At 41.1% G+C, this 16,863-nt stretch overlaps 1 protein-coding gene across 1 annotated transcript in view; it reads right to left on the bottom strand.

Moving 5' to 3' along the window:
* The window catches only part of scaper (S-phase cyclin A-associated protein in the ER), a 61,968-nt gene that overhangs the window by 13,366 nt on the left and 31,739 nt on the right, over window positions 1-16,863 (bottom strand). Inside the window, 4 exon segments of the mRNA XM_034233601.1 lie at window positions 74-303; window positions 1,842-1,965; window positions 8,996-9,111; window positions 16,432-16,558. Of these exon segments, the coding sequence (XP_034089492.1) occupies window positions 74-303; window positions 1,842-1,965; window positions 8,996-9,111; window positions 16,432-16,558 (597 nt within the window).

Here is a 16,863-nt window from a genome sequence, read left to right as displayed (position 1 = left end):
ATGAGAAAAGAGGTGCGCTGAAGGAGGAGGAGAAGCAGTGTGGGCGTAATACAGTGCGTTGGAAGGAGAATACCTGATTAGGTCCTGTGTTCGAGTGTTGAAGGAGTCTGTGGCAGAGCTCTTGACCTTGGCATCTGGGGAGGATATCCGTGTGATTTCGCCTTGTCCAGACTCAGAGATAGGAGGCCACAGGGACCCCAGGATGGTAGCAATGGTCTGCAGCAGGCCTGTCGTCAGACCGTCAAAGACTTGTTTGTTCACACTGCGCCCAAAAATAGATTTGTCCTCATCAGGGACAAAAATCTGCAAGAATGGATGAAAAAACATTTGTTTTATCAAAGGAAGTCTATCTATGATTGATATATGATCTAATATTAAATGTAATATTTAAATATAATTAATAAGCCTATTATTTATGATAAACTGACATTAGATCAACAGAGTTTGAGAAATAAACATAAAGGCCTTTTTTGGGGTTTAGCAAAAGGGTTTTCCCACATTGTTGGCTCAATACAAAGTTTACTGAGTTTATTAGTAACTGACTGTAGGCCAAGACATTGTAATTACCCTCCTGTGATTTGTAATAGCCACAATAAAGGAATATAGCAGCTGTTTACGACATTTCCTCAGCCACACAAATGACAAAAAAAGCTGGTGTAAACAAGTAAGCATGTTCTATAAATGAGCTATATGCTGACAACAAGACTGAAGCCCAAATAAAAAAAGGTTTAAGACTAACTTCATGTAAGACACAAAAAGAGATACAAGTTTAAAATATAGTGCTACTGTGTAACGTGGGGAAAACGTTCTCATTTGCTCTAATGGTCGGGGCGCAGGCTGACAGCATAGGTAAATCCACCGACATTCTCCACAAATCTAATTAAAAGGGTACATGCTCATATGGCAGTTCAACCCCCACTGCTTTACTCTATTGCTCGCACACACGCATACCAGGACATAAACATGAATATACACACTCAATCAAGAAATAAAAGAGAAAAACATTGTTGTGCATATTTTTAAAACGTTGTTGTATTACTTTTAATCACAACCAATTAAAACAAAGTGTGCAGGAGCTTGTATAAATTGTTGAGCCAGATTGTTAATCTGCATTTAACACATGGAGAACAGTTAGCCTGTCTCCCATAGTGCTGTTGGATATGTCAGTCAGCAGAGCAGCTGCTGGGATATGTTTTATATAAACTGAACCATACAGGCCAACCTCTCCCTGTGTGCCCTAAGGAAATATGACTGCCTTGGATTGGAACTCACTCACTGGAGAAGGAAGCCCCAGAAGAGTTCATGCATGTACCACAGCCCTGCGCCTGTGCCTTGTCCTGTCTGTGTTGTGAGTGTAGGCGGCCCCAGCGCGCCGCCACCGTTAGATGTTTGGAGTGGGCTGATGTTTACAGTCCTCCTTACAGAGTGCTGAAGGATATGGGCTGACATGTCGCCGCAATGCAGCCTGCCTGCGCTCTCACATTCCCTCAGTCGGGAGGCATCAGTGCAGAGGTTGGGAAACACTTTGTTACTCGCTAGCTTGTGTCCTGTTCTGTCTTTTATTAACACTGTGGCAGGCGCAGACACCAGCAAAAAGGGAGGGTTTTTACAGCGGTCAAAACACGGTATATCAAAAGATAAATGCTAAGAAAGTAGAACGGCTTAATAAAGACGCTAAATGTTTGTGTGGCAAATGATTGACCACACGTTGAATACCATGTATCTAAACTTTATACACATTGAAATATTAATATTTGTATACGCATTGCATTATAAGTGAAATGTTTGGCGATGGCAAATTAGGTCTTGCGATGTCATGTGCTGGGAATGCATGGACTTACTGTTAGCTGATGTAGCAGCAGGTCCATGAGGAGCGCTATCTTGTTGCTGAACAGCACATAGGAGCAGTTGAGGGGGCAGCAGGAACATGCCAGGCAGTAGATATTTACAGCAGCACAGAGGGATCTAACACCGAAAGATGACAAAAGGTTATTGATCACAAGTTAAAAAAACAAAGATAAACACTATTACTTGTAAGAAGATGTCTAGCCCTGGGCACTGACTAGACTATCTGCAGTCATCAGGAAGCCAAACACACTCTCCTGTATTTGTGGTTCCTTAAGGGTGTAGTTTGTCTTCACAAGTCAGAAGCATATCTCACTGACAGCGCGAGTAGGGAAGCTGATTTGAGGAATAAAACACTCATATCAGCTACTTATACAGAGCCTCCCCTCACTACAACCACCTTCAGAGGAGCTGAGCGCAATCTCAGTCCCATCTTGGCTGAGATGGTGCAGCGTTTCCGCTGGAGAGATAAAACTACTCCTCTCAGCAGCTCCTCACAGCAGCCAGGCAGCGAGCAGTGCTGAGGCAGTCCGCATGCCTCTGTATTATGTCTGCTCTAAAACAAGCCCCAGAGAAGATGAATGCTTCAGATAACTGACCGATCCTTCTGCTGTGACTACTACTACTCCCCCTCGCCCCCATTTCATCAGTTAATATTTTCTGACAACTGTATATTTTAGCCATTGGCGGTATGGCGTGTCCTATCTGCTCACTGGAAGAAAGGAATCTGCCTCTCCAGTGCCTAAAGTAGGCCATGTTTATTTCAAATGGTAAACATTTTGATATCTCTACCGAAAACTTCACATCTGCTGCGCGTTTTCGGTCAAACCACGCTGGCATAGGAAAGGAAAATAGATTAGGCTGAGGCAGACCCAAGTCTGTCAATAACTTCCTCTCCATTTGCTCGTGGGCGGATCAGTCGTTTTGCTGTATCATTATTGACATTGCAGAGTAAAGCTGTCAGACATGGAATGTGGTGTTAATGTGAGAAGCACTATATTTTGAGTGATCGGATAGTGTCCAAATCTGACATCAAAACCCGGCTTCGTCCACCTGAAAACAATACAGATCAGAGCCCTCTTGCAAATTGTTAATGTCCTATATGGCAGCTTTATTGACAGTAATTTTATTAAAAGTATAAAGGCGCTGGAAAACAGTTAAGCCATAATGGTTTGAGTGCAGTGATTAAGCAAAAGGCAAGGTAACATGAGATCCCAAACTAACTATGCTGTGCAGCCATGCTGCATCGAGACTCTAGAGAACATGGGACAAAGTTCAGCTTCTATGAAAATACCAAAACAACTCAACTGCTTTTCTTTAAAAATGTTTTATAATTACATGCTTCACACAGCTTATGAAATTCAAGCTTTGGTAGCTGACATTTACATTCCTCCAAAGAACAGGATTTACTTTAGCAGCTTTAAGTCACTGGCACGGTATTTAGGATCCTTTGCCTGTTGATGAAGTAGGGCACAATAGTAGGGATATCATATGACCCATTATAGATATGACTATATATAATGATAATGACATTTCTGCTTTAGAACGACCAGTTATAGTTCATCTTGATCAATGGTAGCAGTTCATGATATACCCATTACAATGGAGATTTGGTGACAATTGTTTGTTGTAAGTATTTTACAAAGTATACCTGGGAGGCAATAGTGTCATCATTTATTTTCAAACATCCTTGGAATTCTGCCATGCAAGTCCCTTAATGGGTTATAACATTGTTACTTCAAAAAGAAATGAAGAAGCAGCAATCTTCTTTGACCTTCTTGTAAATACTTAGAGAACATGTAGAAACTGGTGAGGCAATGCACTCTTTCTGACTCTTATAAGGCTAACATGTCCAAAAAGTGACAAGGACTCATAAGGTTAGGGTTGAATTGGTTACTGTAAAAGATAAACCTTTATGAGTAATAAGTTATATATGATTACAAAATAACAGAGGACAGTAAAGAGTTACACACCAGTGATGTTAGGGGATTTTAATATTTTAATTCAAGGCATGCCTGTATTTAGTCTACAACCTGACAAGCATATACTAATTAAATCACTTGACTTCTGTCAAGACGGATCGGCCCTCTGGCTTTACAATCGACTCACTCAACTGCTCATGTAATGGGCAAATTGCTTTGTAACACAGCTAATCAGGCTTGTCTTTGGTCGTCTCTGAACAAATGAGGAGGCTGTCAGAGGCATGTTTGAGTTATGCCCTTACACCAGCTTGTACAATGAACCATCACACTGATCTGTCTTTGGTTTCCTCCCACATAATTGAGCTTGATGAGCATGACACCTGATAGTCCGCCTTCTCACTATCTCAGTCCCCCGTCAATGACAGCTCCAGTCAAAGATTTTGCAGAACCATTTTGTGCCACCCTGTCTCATGTTGCACAAAAAACTTGGTGCCAGTCTATCTGAACAAGAAGCATTCCTTTACCACCAATATAAGGTTCATACTACACAGATTGTCCTTAACATGTTTCAAAATGACCAAAACAACTTTCCATCCAGTGAATAAACTGTTCATGAAATATTTTTTAAAGACAGCCTTGAGAAAGGAGATTGAAATAAAGAAAGAAAGAAAGAAAGTGAAATGCATACAATGAATGATGTAATCTGCCCACCTATAATAAACAGTTTAACCTCAGGCAGCCAGGGAATACCATTTTACCTGTAAAGCTTTTTAGATCTATAGAGAAATGAGGCAAAGAGGTGGAGTGATGGAGCACATCTGATCCTGTCTCGCCTCCTGCAGCCCTCTGAGGGCTCTGCCTGGGTGGCCAACAGCCCTACACATGATAAGGTGGAGGCTTGGGAGGAGGGGGGGGCGGGTGTGTAACTGACCTCTGAATTTGAACTCCATTTTTGTTTTAATATAACTTAATTTTAGGCTAGACAAAAAGTCTAAAGAAGAAATTGTCCACAATGAATCAAAAAAGTTTCCTTACCTGCCTGAATAACTTTCAAGCATAAATTAAAACCCAAAACAACAAGGTTTCCCTAGCAGAGAGATACACAGTTATGGATTTTGTCCATATTTCAACATAAGTCAGCTATTATAGTGAATAGCCAGCGCTCAATTCAGTTGACAGCAGCACAACAAGCCTGTAAAAGCCTCTTTAATGCTTTTGTCACGGACTTATCAACCCTGAGATCTGTGCTCCTCAACCTGAGTCTCACATTTCTTCTTTCTCGCCCTCTCTGTGCGTTTCCTATGTGCGCAGTCAGCCTGACTGGAGCAACTCTGAAGAATCTGAACCAACTTCCAGATCAGGTTGAGTCCCAGCCTCTTAAACAGGGTAAATTTGTGTTCAGGGGAAGAAAAAGAATCCTAAGCCAAAATAAAAGGTGAGGAGCAAATCCATTTCCTTGTGCAGTCAAACAATCCCTTCATTCAATGCTATCTAAATGACATTTAATTTGATTCTGCTGTTGATCTCTCCGATACCCTGAGTGCTTCCAAGACATCTACTCTGGCTGTTGGGCCACACTGGCCAGGTATGAAAGGGAAGAAATCTGATGAGCCGTCCCACAGCATCACGCACAGGAGCATGAGTGCGTGTACACACACAAACACACACTCACAAATGGTGGAAAACATCCTGAAATAATACCACAGGTAGCAGGTCTGATTTCACAGGATACACCAGGTCATGTGAGACAGTGGTGGAAATACAAATTGGGTTAACTCGCAACGTCCAACAACCTCCTCTGGAGATCACCTGTTCCAGTTACTGTCATAGCTCGGCTTTTCTGTTACGATTTTACCCTCCAAATAATCATAGATAAAATATATACTGCCACTTTTTTTTTTTTTTTTACATATTGTGTTTTTTTTACTCTAAATAGCATGTTCATACTTAGTCATTTAAAACGTTAATATATGTAAGTCTATTCTCTCCACTTGAGCTGCACTATACTTCTGCTGCTGTAATAAATGTAATGTCCAGTTTTGGGACAAAATAAGGAATTCTGAGCGTCCATGTTTCTTTGTTAATTGGCTTTTAAGACAGATGGAGTCCAGTGCTTAGACCACTTACGAAAAGTACCAACATTTCGCTTAGGAAAACTTAAGGACAGCCAAAATTATAACCATCTTAACGATGGGTTTGGGGGGAAACTGATCATATGAAGTTGTTAACATTTTATAAATATATTTCTTCAAACCAAAATACCGGACGTCAAACCAGAATTAGTCCCTTTATTTATTTTGTCTTTACTAGTTCAGGGGTCGGGTCAAAACAGATCAACTATAGTACAACACTACATATATAAGTATTCATTTAGATTTAGTTCACCTTATGAATAGAATATCAATAAAAAAAATGCCTACAATTCACTGGTCTCAGTGTATCAAATAGTTACTGATTTTCTTAGATGATCTTTTCAATGGCAGTTTTTTGTATATCTTATAGTTTTGGTTGTGCTAACTGTATAAAACAAATCTGTAGGCGTCTCCCTCAGCTCTGGGAACTTAGGATTGACAACTTTGTTTTACCATCTTCGGATATTTATGAAACAATGACTTGTGAGAGTAATCAACAGATTAATAGTAAATTGCCGCTCATAAATAATAAAGGCCATGAGTATGGATTTCAGAGGAACAATCTAATTCACTTTTAAAATGAATATTAAGTCAAATGAGTTTTGCTCACAAAAAATAACTAGATGCAAACTTTTGGGATGTTGTGCGTCTTGTGAGACATCATCGCTCCAGCTGAAGCTAATGATAGTGGCTGCATAAACTCTGATCTAGACATTCCAGTGACCACAGGGTTACACCAGGACATTAGCGGAGCCTCACAGAGGAATTAGCTCATTAATGTAATGGTAACAATATGGAATCAGCCTCCCCAGGGAGAGATATGGCAGGAGCATCTCCGCAGCTGCCTTTTTTGTAAATCACTCAGCTTATCTGGTAGGAGGAGGTGATCAATACAGCAGCATCACTGTAAACAGATAATGTAGCGCACTCTGGGGTGAGCGTCTGCAGAGCAGCCCATTAGGCCACACAGCCATCCAGATGACGGATGGTGATAAGTAGACAGTCGGCCTGCGTCCTTGTGTTGCACCTCGTCACCAGATCCAGACTACACTGACCTGACCGAGGACCACTACAAGGTTGAAGTGTGATCTCTCCTAGTGCTCTTTACACGGTTTCCAACGCTGAACAAAAAAGTCTGAAATTATTTTTGAGTTATGAAATGCTCAAAGGTGAACATGAATCCACGAAAATTAACCAACTATAATGTACATACCAGGTTGTAGCTTACAACTGTACTGTTATATCTAAACTATTTATCAATCCTCACTACCGAACATATTGTAAAGAATATACGTTGTCAGGATGAATGTCTCATGGTGCTGGATTGATGTGTTCATCAGGGGCTTATCTCCGGTTCAGTTCTCGGCTCTCAGCTGGAAAAGCTCTCAAGGGTCCAGCAGTATTATCATCATAAGACTAAGGGATAGGATAGCCGATGAACCATGCATCAGGCTTGTTTCTAAAGAAGCTACTGCATCTAGCTCTTAGGCCTTGAACACCGTAGTGTGTCTGCTGTTTCCTCATAACTCACTCCACAGTTTGCTTGTGTAAGCGTGCATAGGACAGAAAGACGAGAGTTTAGTCTTCACCTGATGATCCTTCACCACGGCAACATGTCAAAAGAAGTCTTAAAAGCCAAGGAAGTATTGTTGCACTTAAGCCAACACGGCGTCATGCATGGATGTGCAAACAAACTCTGCAAACAAACGCTTTGTCTAAAAGACAGTCGCTCCATTTAAGATAATAACATTTCTTCCAAATCAGAAGTCTGCTTGAAATTCCCTCAGATTACAATGATTGAGGAAGAGAGAGTACAACAAAATCAATATACATGTGATGCTCTTTAAAAGCCTTATAAATATAAGAAGCATTTGTCCATTAGCAGAGATTCAGAGACCAGTAAATGCTAATGAATGGGAGTGCAAGGCCATTCGAGTCCATTACAGAGTCCCACTAGTGAGTACAGCAGCCTCTCTGAGGTTATCTACTGGCAGGCTGTGCACACACCAGACCCACAACTCAGAAATACTCTGCACTCTAAATGATAGATGGGACACATATGCTTTTTGTGTTTCGAGAGAAAAAAGAAGGGACACAAATTGATTACGGAAATGGAAACACTCTCCATTTCTAGAAGGGCAGTGCTGTTACTCATTAATACATTTGAGGATATTTATTGAGATGAAGCAATTATATACAAGGATAAAGTAGGTTAGTTGAGATTAGCTCACTCACTTTGGGCAATTGCAAACACAATGACAAAGAGAGAGAGAAGTGTGTTGTCAGGAGGGTCAGAGAAAGAATACAGTCAAAGAGAAGTCTTTGAGAAGAAGGACTGTAGCAGCTGTTCGAGGCCTGGTGAATGTTTACAGCACCGAGTAGACAGACATTAAACAGTGTGAGTGCTCCTCAGAAACGCAAAAATGAAAATCTACCATTTCCATTTTTATTCTTTCAACATTTCAACCTCAAGTGTGTTTGTACGAAAACAAAGAGAGAAGTAGAACTGTGCTTACAGTTTTGGCAACGATTAAGATCAGTCATAAATAAACAATTTGAGTTTTACTTTTTTTGATATAGTTTACTATTCATATAGTTATAAGTACACATATTTGACTTTTTCTTCTTCTGTGTTTTCATAATTTATTTATGTAAATTGTCGATAGTGGCTTTTGATGTATTAAGTGTAATAAAAGATTGCATCAGATCATTGATTTATATTAGAGAACATTATTATTAAGAGGGATATATGTGATGTTATTTTCAGTGGGGCATCATGCAGGTGCTGTTTACCATACATGCAGGCTCACAGGGAATATCTGTCCACAGCTGTTTTCACCTTGACAATGAACCTACATTTAGACTTTCACTTAGAGAACTCATGGCTAATCTCACGACTGATCCAAACAACAACTGGTTTCAGAAATCAAACTATTCGTATCATGTGCTAAAGAGACAGCTCACCCTGCTGGCTTGAAACAGAAACGTGATTAAGTCATGATATTAAACTGAAGGGCATACAGAGCATGCTTTCCTCTTTTTAAAGTACATCTTTATGGTAGGATGTAAGTATTTGAATGTGGTAACAGTACTCACTTTAGAGGAATACGAAGAACTGCAGTGGGTGTGGAAGCAGCAGTGACGACCTGCAGAATCTGTTCCAGAGCCGACAGGCCGCCGCCTACCTGGAAGGCCACTTGGTCTGCATTGTGCTGTGGAGAGAGAGAGAGAGAGAGAGAGAGAGAGAGAGAGAGAGAGAGAGAGAGAGAGAGAGAGAGAGAGAGAGAGAGAGAGAGAGAGAGAGAGAGAGAGAGAGAGAAAGAGAGAGAGAAAGAGAGAGATCGTGAAACAGAGGTACAGTCAGGGAGCGACAAGCCACAGGCTGGGCGGGGGATTACATGGCTCTCATCAGAGAGGGAACCTCTCTTTCTCCTACAGGGGCGAGGGACTGAAATTTGAAACAAAGTGATCCCAAAGGTATTCCTGTTTAATCTCAAAAGTGCACAACCCGACTCCGCCCCACAACAGTCAAGTTTCAGTGAAAGGCAAATGCTCTACAGGCTCTAGTTAGCACCGGGGTGGTCTCTCAACGGATGTCCAAAGACTGAATAAAACTGAGAAAATACCACTTGGCCAAATAAAGAAGGGGGCAAGTGGAGAGCTACACATTTAGGACAACCCCTCTATTAGGATAGGATACAGAAAAACACTAGATTTCAACTTGATAATATGGGATTTAAGAGCTATGTAATCCTGTTCAGAGACTTTTCATGGTTCAACCCTATTCAGGCATGAAATATAAATCATACAAATACTTAGAAGAGGGAAAAGTCAGTCCAGTCTGTAGAATGATGTTCATATGTTAATAGTTAGGTCCTGCTGTCCTGGGATGATAGAGTATTTGGCCGTTAGTCAGATGTTGTTGCACAGTGTCTTATAAATCAACAAGTACAAAGGCGTGTTTGTGCCCGGGTGGACAGGAGGAGCGGAGCTGGAGGGGAGTTGCTGATGGAGGGCCTTCTTCACACAGGGGGCCGTGTTACACTGCAGGTCACTCCTACAGCTAATGAGGTTACAGGCTCGTCAGTGCTGTGACAGCACTAAAATCCAGCCACTTCACAGTGCTTTTGTTCTGCAGATGGGAAGTTGCCAACAAGCCTGAACACATCGAGAGAGAAGCGCTTTACCAAATTACAGATAAGCTCTTCATCTGTCATTCATTCCCGCTGCTGCGGTAACTGCTTCTCGATTCCGGTGTTAGACACACAGAAGACACACTGAACAATCATTTAAGGTTGGTGACAACATTTTTTTATCAAACATACCAAAGAACCCATGCCTTCAACTTGATGAGAAATGTCTCAAAGACTAAGCAGTGTTTGTAAAGGACCTAATTATAACTACCTTTCTGTATGCTGGCTCCCATTTCCATGCCTAATCAATCGGGTCTCAGTCACTGAGCTTGGCTTAACCCCTCTCTTAACCCTCCCATCAACACACCTACCTAAAAGCTTCTAGGCAAAATGAGAAAAGGTAGCTCTTTCATAGCAGCTTATCAAATGGTATTAAAGGGGGTAACTGGGACCTGCCCAGTCCTGGCTGGGTTTCTTGGCTAGTCAGTTCCTTTTCTGCTCTGTTGACAGATGTATCTGTTGTGATGATGGCACAATACAAGTGAAGAGGATTAAGTTCAAACTACCAGACATACTATCTTGAGGTGGTCTATGCATGCAATGGTCCACAGTGAAAAAAGAAGGCACCAGAGTATTGAGGACACACATTTCACCAAAAACAAGTAAAAGTTTGTTTTGCATAATAAAACAGCTCTGAGGTTGGCCAATGTTGATCTTCTTGCTGTGAAAAGCAGTTGACTATCCAAGCAGAGGGTAAACCACATGAAGTGATGACAAATCCTTTATACAAACCCTACCACACAGTGCAACAGGCATCATGTTTGTATGTAATTACAGTGACGGAGAATGTACACAGTAAGCACATTTGCATACAAACTTAACAGGATGAAAACAGTGTTGCCTCCAGGTTCCACCCACTGTTTTTAAAAGGACACCCCAAAACGTTGGGAACTTGTTTGAAACCAAATTAGATAAGAAGATTAGTTATCAGTTTCTTCTCTCAGCATTGAGGGTACATACTGTAGCTCTATTAGAAAGGTTGTCACAGGCTCAAAGTTAACAACTAAACCAAAGGGGCTTTAGGATGCATAGTTGTTATCAAACTTCAGTAGGGCTAACAACTTTTTTTTTTAATTCAATCAAGACATGACAAAAACGAAAATGAAAAAAGTGATCAATAAGTGTGTGTTTAGTATTGTTCAGTGCATATGCAAAGACTCAGAGAGATTGTTTTACTTTTAGAGGGTCACTGCACATATTTTACATGTCAATGCAGGAGTACTACTTAGCCTTTGAAAACAACTGCATAATGTCTTATGTGGTCTGAGAAAAATACTAAAGTGACATACTCAACTGATTTTTACTAGGCTAACCTATTTAAATTGAATTGAAAGCACATAGATGCAACTCGTATTTTTCCTGTGGGTAAGACCGCTAACATTTGGTTATTTTCCAAAATGTAACAGATGAGTCCCTATCTGTCAGATCTTGGCTACACCCCAACAGAAGCTATAACAAAACACAGTAACAAGATGAGCAACTAATTTCCCTTAAAGGAAAAAAGAGCCATCACTAAGGGCAGAGCATTAAGACACAAGTGAGAAGGATGGCCCTGAATTATACAACAGGGGGAATCTTATTCAATTATTGTCCAGGGTGACCATTGTTACCCCAGCTGATGGGAGGCCCGAAGCAGCTGGTAGTTCCTGCTACAATGTCCGCAGAGCAGCCAGATTGCACTCTGTAGTCTCCTCCCATCAGACATTTTAATTAAAGCAGAGAGGAGGGCACAGCCTCAGCCCTGCCCCACCAACAGATGGACAACAACTGGCAGAGTTCATTAAGGTCTCACTGCAACTTCAAATCAGGAGTTCACTCCTTCACAACTAAAAAAACCTAACAATGATTACCCTCTACTAACACGAATTTCATCATTGTGCATACAGCTTTATAGGAAAGCTTAAGAGAGGTAAACAAAGCTCCGGGGGCTGAGTCCACTGTAAACCACAACAAGGCTGCTGCAGTAAACATTTTAAGGTTGAATATAAACTTGTGTGTTTACAAGACATAATGGCATATAATTTTGTGTGAGTGCAGGGCAAACATGGAAATGAATGATTCCACAAATTGTGTTTATTCTGCAAAATGAACAAAGATTAATCAAAGGCCTGTGTGGTGCAGAATCAAACCTCCCACAGAAACCACACACTGCCTCTAGTTGTAACTTATACACCAAGAAGCTTAGAAGTATTTCACTCCCCATTTGTCTTGTGGTGAGGAAAACAAACATGAGGTTATTGAGGAACAAAAGAAAGCCTACAATAAGAAAACACAATAGCATTAAGAGCTAAAGACTTTGAGCTGATTTCCATTAATGTAAAGGTTCATTTTTTTAATTTAATCATCTCATTAATAAAAATAGGCAGCATCAAATACAGTGATATTGAGGTTGGAAAACATTGAGGACACAATGAACAATTGATTGATTCATTAAATATTTAATTATTCATTAGATCAATAATCTTGTCAAAGAAAATGTCCAAAATAATGACAGATGTCGGTTAAAGGAGCTAAAAGGAACATTGACACTACCTCTTTTAAATAAATATATATATACATTTTGTTAAATGCTATGCTAAATAAAGCAAGTAAATTTAGTAGCAAATACACAAGTCCTATATTAAAAATGTTTGTTAGTTCTACTTAATGAAGGGCTTCAGTATTTAAAATAAAACTAATTTGACAAGATGAGAAATAAAAGAATCATGTCTGCTGTACATAACTTTGATTTGTTTTTTAAAAAACTAAATAATGATCCATTAGTATGCATACAAGTTTAAGGTTTTGTAAGAACTGATTTTACTTTTACTAACTGATACAAACTTTTAAAAGGTTTGTTGGTCAATTTCTAACACATAAGACAAACAATATGTTATTATTATTCACAGATAGCGACATCTGTTTTTATAACCTCGGTTTTCAGAAAACAATGAGTACTGTACAACACAGTACCATTTTTATTAAATTCTTGCAGAAGAATATTTTGCGTATGATGTTGAAAAACTGAATAGCTTAGTGCTCAATTTTGCCGTCTTTGACAATTTTCTGACACTGTTGATCTGGGCTGTATCTGTCAGTCTGCTGGAGGCCCAGGCAGGAAACCTTGTTATCCTGCCACGCTGCCCTTAGCCTTCCCCCCATGTCCTCTGATAAAACTCCCAGAAGTCCCCTTGGTTGGCCCAACCGCGCTCTGACAGCTGGCAAATGAAAAAGTTAAGTCTTTAGCGCTCAGAGCACGGTGCTCCTGACAGTTCCTTACCTGTCATACATGTTGCCCTTTCCTGGACAGGCTTTAACTGAAAGCAGCGGTAAACACTTTGGGCAATATATAAATACAAGTGCTCAATAATAAGGAAAGAAAAGAGCAGCACATCAGGAAAATTGATATCCTCGATCACCCAGAGTAGAGAAAAGAATCAGGTTTGACACAAAATAAACCATTAGAGGCCACAGAGGGAGAGACACATCGGGGTCAGAGACGTAGCCTAGAAAGCACGGGAGGAGTGAGGGGGTCCAAACAGCAGTGCAGGAGGGGGAGTGTCGGGTGTTGTCTAAGGAATTAGCAGAGAAAGTGGAGACTGAATCAGATATGGGGGAGAAAAACAAATCTCTAGGTGAGTCAATGACATGAGAGATGCTTGTTAGGTCAAATAATCTAAACGGTCCCGACTTGATGTGACTCAGGGGCCAGACAGCCATGCTGACGGAGACCCTATTTATTTGACTTTGTCCAGGGATTAGAGAGGGAAGTGCTCCCCAGGCTGTCTCATTGGCCAATCACATTCTTCCACTTAGCTTTGGGTGAGTTTTTCAGTAAGAAGCTGTTGAAGCAGAACTTGACAAAACAGTTTAAACATGTGCTTTTGAATCGAGGGGAAAGACAAAGCAAAAAGAGCTGCCTCCTTCCCAGCGACACCACTGTTGGATAGAGCACATCTACTGTGGCCCACTGACCTCTGACCTCCCACTGGGAGTATGTGGAGCTGAGGGGAGGAGCTCTCGTGTAGTGACAGCTTGTGAGCTACTCACATCACACCGGTCTCCTCCTCTCTCCTTACAGGACGCTCTGCCACCCACCACAGCCACCTCTTTCTTTGCCTCTCAGGGGAAATTTGGTAATAGCCTCTCCAGCCGCCCCCCTCGTCACTGATGGGACACCATAATCTCTGTATCCTCACGCCCAGAGGCATGCACAGTGGGATGTTATGATGGCTCGAACCACAACTCGGCGGGAAATGTATGCCTCATTACAGGAAGTGGGGTTGTATATTCTCCTCATCATAAACATGGTGGCAGGTGTTTTAATTCCTCCTCTCAGTCTCAAATTGATGTGAGTTTTACTGTAAAAAAAACCTGTCATGCAACAAAACCCCTGGGACAGATGTTTCAAATCAAGTGTAGTTTAAAATGTCTGCCATCATATCTGACAATGTTATACACAGGGCTGCACATAACTGGTGCGCATGCGCACCTCCGCCAAAAAAAGAGCACCGGGTCATTTGAAAAAAGGCGCATTTGCGCACCAACATTGAGAGAGAGGGAGAGAGAGAAGGGAGAAGAGAGGAGAACGGAGATAGAAGAGAGGAGAGAAGAGAGAGAGAGAGAGAGAAAGATATTTGCGAGTTGCATATTAACTCAGGGCCGGCCCGTAGCACTGGCGTTATAGATGTTCGCCTCGGGCGCCAGATCTGTGGAGGCGCTGCGCTGGCAGCTCTGGGAGGGAAAACATTTTTTTTAACCGTTGGCGCTCATCCTAATTTTCGGCCTTGATGTAACAACATTCATAATTAAGTAAATGTAACACCCTTTTCATCCCGGTTACACGTTTCATTTGCCCTGTACGATGGGCGCTGTAAGTGATGAAAATGGGGGATGTTGGCTTATCTGGCGCCCGCAGCTCACAGCCAAAATGCGAGTGAGCGTGGGAGAGAGGGAGGATTGTTAGGGCTGGTGCTAGCTGCTCTAACGGATATAAGAAGAAGATGTTTCTACAATGATGTGGAGGGAGAGTCCTCTCCAGTCAGACTGAGAGGCTGATACTACAGCTCAGTGAGGTAAAGGACTCTGAGTGTTTAGATAGTTCACTTTAGTCTAAGTTCAAACGGTTTGGTCACAATTTATGTAAACACATATTTCCAAGGCACTCCTTTATAATTATTGGGATAAACAGGTTTGAAATCATTCCAATGTATACTATAGGACAGTAACCAAAAATATCCTTTAAAACTGGAGAGATAAAAAAAAAAGATCCATAAATAAATAAATGTTAAGGTAAAATAAGATATGAATGAACAACACAAATAAAATAAGTTACATTCATTTGTTATTGGCTATGGTAGGTTATTGGTTATGTTCACATACTTATTTGATTACATCCACTTGTCTAAGATGACAACAGAGACTTTCGACCCAAAACCAGCTGTTGACTTGTGGATGCAAGCATCTAATCACAGACTCAACCAGAGAGAAAGAAGTAGGCCTACATCATTAGCTACCATGTCTGACAGAGAGGAAGACAGTGAGGAGAACAGTCAGGAGGGAGTGATGACAACTTGTAGGATTACTGGTCGTGCTAATGTTGTCTTGTGTTCACCTCTGCATGTGTGTTCTGTGTTCACCTCTGCGTGTTATGTGCCGTGTGTCTGGCAAATAAAGTCAAGACCCCCTCCAAAGTTACGGTTTATTTCATTTTAAGGATGAGCACCAAGCAACATCTCCAGGTGCTCCTTTGAGAACCAGGGCAAAAAAGTTATGTGCACCCCTGGTTATACACTGTATTATTCAGCTGTAAAGAACGGAAAAGAGAAAAGCCAAACCTCTGAAGAAATGTCAAATGTGCTTGCCTCAAAGTCTTGTGCATCCATGGCATTTCATCTGGAAATCCAATTTACTATTGTCTAAACATCTGAGTCGAGCAAGCCACATAGACACGAAACAATGCTTGTTCTCGTGCCGGGGAGCTCCTCTATTGGATCCATGTGCACAATGAAAACACAGTTAATCTGGTCTTCATTACCCAATAACCAAAGGCAAGTTGGTTCAGAGTAAGTGATACGCTACATTGGGAGGGTGAGACACAGAGAGACACAGCCAAACAAAACTCATCACCGAGACATGCCAAAGGGCTGGCATGACCTGTGCACGGCTGCAGACTGCTCAGTCCACAGACGTGCAACAGACATGACGCACCAAAGCAAATGTGAAGTGGTAACAGGCAACTTGGAAACAATGCGATAGACATTCACCGTAAAGAAAATAAATAATCAATACACCGATAAATGATACAAATGACTAAGTCCTTACGTTTTCTGGGTCTACGTGATGTATTTGTTGCTCTACCTGTTTCTCTAAGATGCGAGAGATTTCTCCCAGCGTTCGGTCCAGACCGGACACTTTGTTGTTGGCCCACTGGCCGCTGTCCTGGCCCTGCAGCTGCTTCAAGAGGTCCTTCACCAGGCGCTGCAACCTGAACACACAACAGCCAAAAGTTTGTTATAAATCCATTTACTAAAACTAGTTCTGTATCCATGCTTCAATGCTTCTTCAGCCATCTTTGATCCACAACAGAAGAGCTGACACTATTAGCTAGTTAAATGATTAGTCAATCAACAGAAAAATACAATTTGGATTATCAATTCATTGATTTAATCATTTTTAGGAAACATTACAATAAAGCTCAGTTTCAACTTCTCTGATGATAAGACTGCTGCTTTTCTTTGTTTTTTAATGAGAGTAAACTTAATCTATTTGTCATTTGGACTGAATATCACT

Source organism: Gymnodraco acuticeps, unplaced genomic scaffold, assembly GCF_902827175.1.
Source record: "Gymnodraco acuticeps unplaced genomic scaffold, fGymAcu1.1, whole genome shotgun sequence".
NCBI classification, from domain to species: Eukaryota; Metazoa; Chordata; class Actinopteri; order Perciformes; family Bathydraconidae; genus Gymnodraco; species Gymnodraco acuticeps.
This window is presented reverse-complemented; position numbering and strand designations above follow the sequence as displayed.